The sequence below is a fragment of the Echinops telfairi genome, unplaced genomic scaffold, assembly GCF_000313985.2.
Source record: "Echinops telfairi isolate 266 unplaced genomic scaffold, ASM31398v2 ScPeMD7_9;HRSCAF=40, whole genome shotgun sequence".
NCBI classification, from domain to species: domain Eukaryota; kingdom Metazoa; phylum Chordata; class Mammalia; order Afrosoricida; family Tenrecidae; genus Echinops; species Echinops telfairi.
Genome location: NW_022103906.1, coordinates 30492965 through 30494513, shown reverse-complemented (window position 1 = coordinate 30494513; position 1549 = coordinate 30492965). Strand labels below are relative to the sequence as shown.

The window sequence follows — 1549 nt, the reverse complement described above, 5'->3', positions numbered from 1 at the left end:
CCACCTTTACAGCGGCCTCCGGCCGTCAGGACAGCCCTCCCAGCACCAACAGCATGGTGCCCCTGGCTTTGTGACAGCGAGTCTTTCTCCTCTGAGTGGAGCCTCGGGAGGGTGGGGGGCTCCACTTGTGCCAGTGTCCTAGCCCCCAGCACTGTGCCAGGCTAAACAGCGGACCTCAAACAATCATTCCGTGGATTTTCGTTTATAATACACCTCACCCTACTTTTTAACAAAGTACTCCAGAGTCCAGCCTTCCTTGTAATTCTGACAGGCCTTCTCTTCTTCCCACTTTACGGTGCATCAGGGAGGCACTCCCTGGGAGGCAGCTTCCAGAGGAGCTATGGATTGGGGCCCCAGAGTCAGGCCAGCTTACTTAGGCTGTGTGCTGTAGGGCCAGTTACAGACCTTCTCTGTGTCTCAGTGGCCTCAGCTGTAGCACGCATGTGCTTTTTGAGAGACTAAGTGAGATCAGCAAAGGACCGGTCACGGCACACAGCACGTAGCAGATGTGTGAGACATCACAGAGAGCAGCAGCCGGGGCGGTGGATTTGGCCCCTGCAGCAGTCTTGTGGTGAGAACATCCAGAGTCGATCCTGCAGCAGTACAGAGTCACTGCCGACCGACCATCTATCCGCCATTGTCTCTGCCTCAGCTGCCGCTTCTGGAAAATGGGACATTGGGTCACCATAAAGTGGGCGACGCAGGGGCTGCTAACCGCCAGGTCAGCGGTCTGTAACACCACCTGCCGCTCCATGGGAGAAAGGAGGGCTTTCTACTCTCGGTGAGTTACAGTCTTGGAAACGCACAGTGTCGGGGGCCTGTTGAGTCGGGATAGACTCAATAAGTGAGTGACTCGTAGGAGCTGTAGGGAGCATGTGGGAGGGGCACCTCCTGCGAGGCTTCCCTGTACCCTGGACTCCTGCCTGAGAGAGCAGGAGCAAAGGCCCTTGGGCATCCTGGCCTGGCGCTCTGCAGATGCTGCCTGAGCCCATGCCCTGTGGACGAGGTGACCACAGAGCATCCCTCCACCCCAGTCCCAAGTCCTGTGCTTCTCTGACGATGAAGAGTCCTTTCAGCCACGTGTTCATACTAGCTCCCTCCATAGGCTCTCAGCCCAACCCCAGAATCAAGTTGCCATGACAGGAACCAGCAACGATTACCCTACGGCCCAGGTGGGGGTCAGTGCAAAAGAAGAAGACCCTCAGTGAGATGGATTGATGGAGTGGCTGCAACAATGGGCTCTCATCTCACAAGTGTGAGGCGGTGTTTTCTTGTTGTTGTACCTGGGGTGGCGCGTGTCCAAGTCAACTGCAGGACCCCTGACCAGCACGATCCATCTCATTGAGGCTCCTCTTCCTTGTCACTGACCCTCTACGTTGCCAAGCAGATTTGTCCAGTGCAATTACATTGCTTGACTTCTTGACTGCCGCTTGAATGAGCATCGATTGTGAATCTAGATCAAATGAAATCCTTGACCATTTCCAGGGCCAGGGGTAGAAATGGGAAACTGTGGCTTCTGAGTCTTTATTATAGTTACTGAAGGGAGGAA

At 55.1% G+C, this 1549-nt stretch overlaps 1 protein-coding gene across 1 annotated transcript in view; it reads right to left on the bottom strand.

Moving 5' to 3' along the window:
- Positions 1–648: 648 nt before the first annotated feature.
- NKX6-3 (NK6 homeobox 3) overlaps positions 649–1549 on the bottom strand; it is a 10250-nt gene continuing 9349 nt past the window's right edge. Inside the window, exon 4 of the mRNA XM_045286857.1 lies at positions 649–661. Within this exon, the coding sequence (XP_045142792.1) occupies positions 649–661 (13 nt within the window). The remainder of the gene's footprint in view (positions 662–1549) is intronic.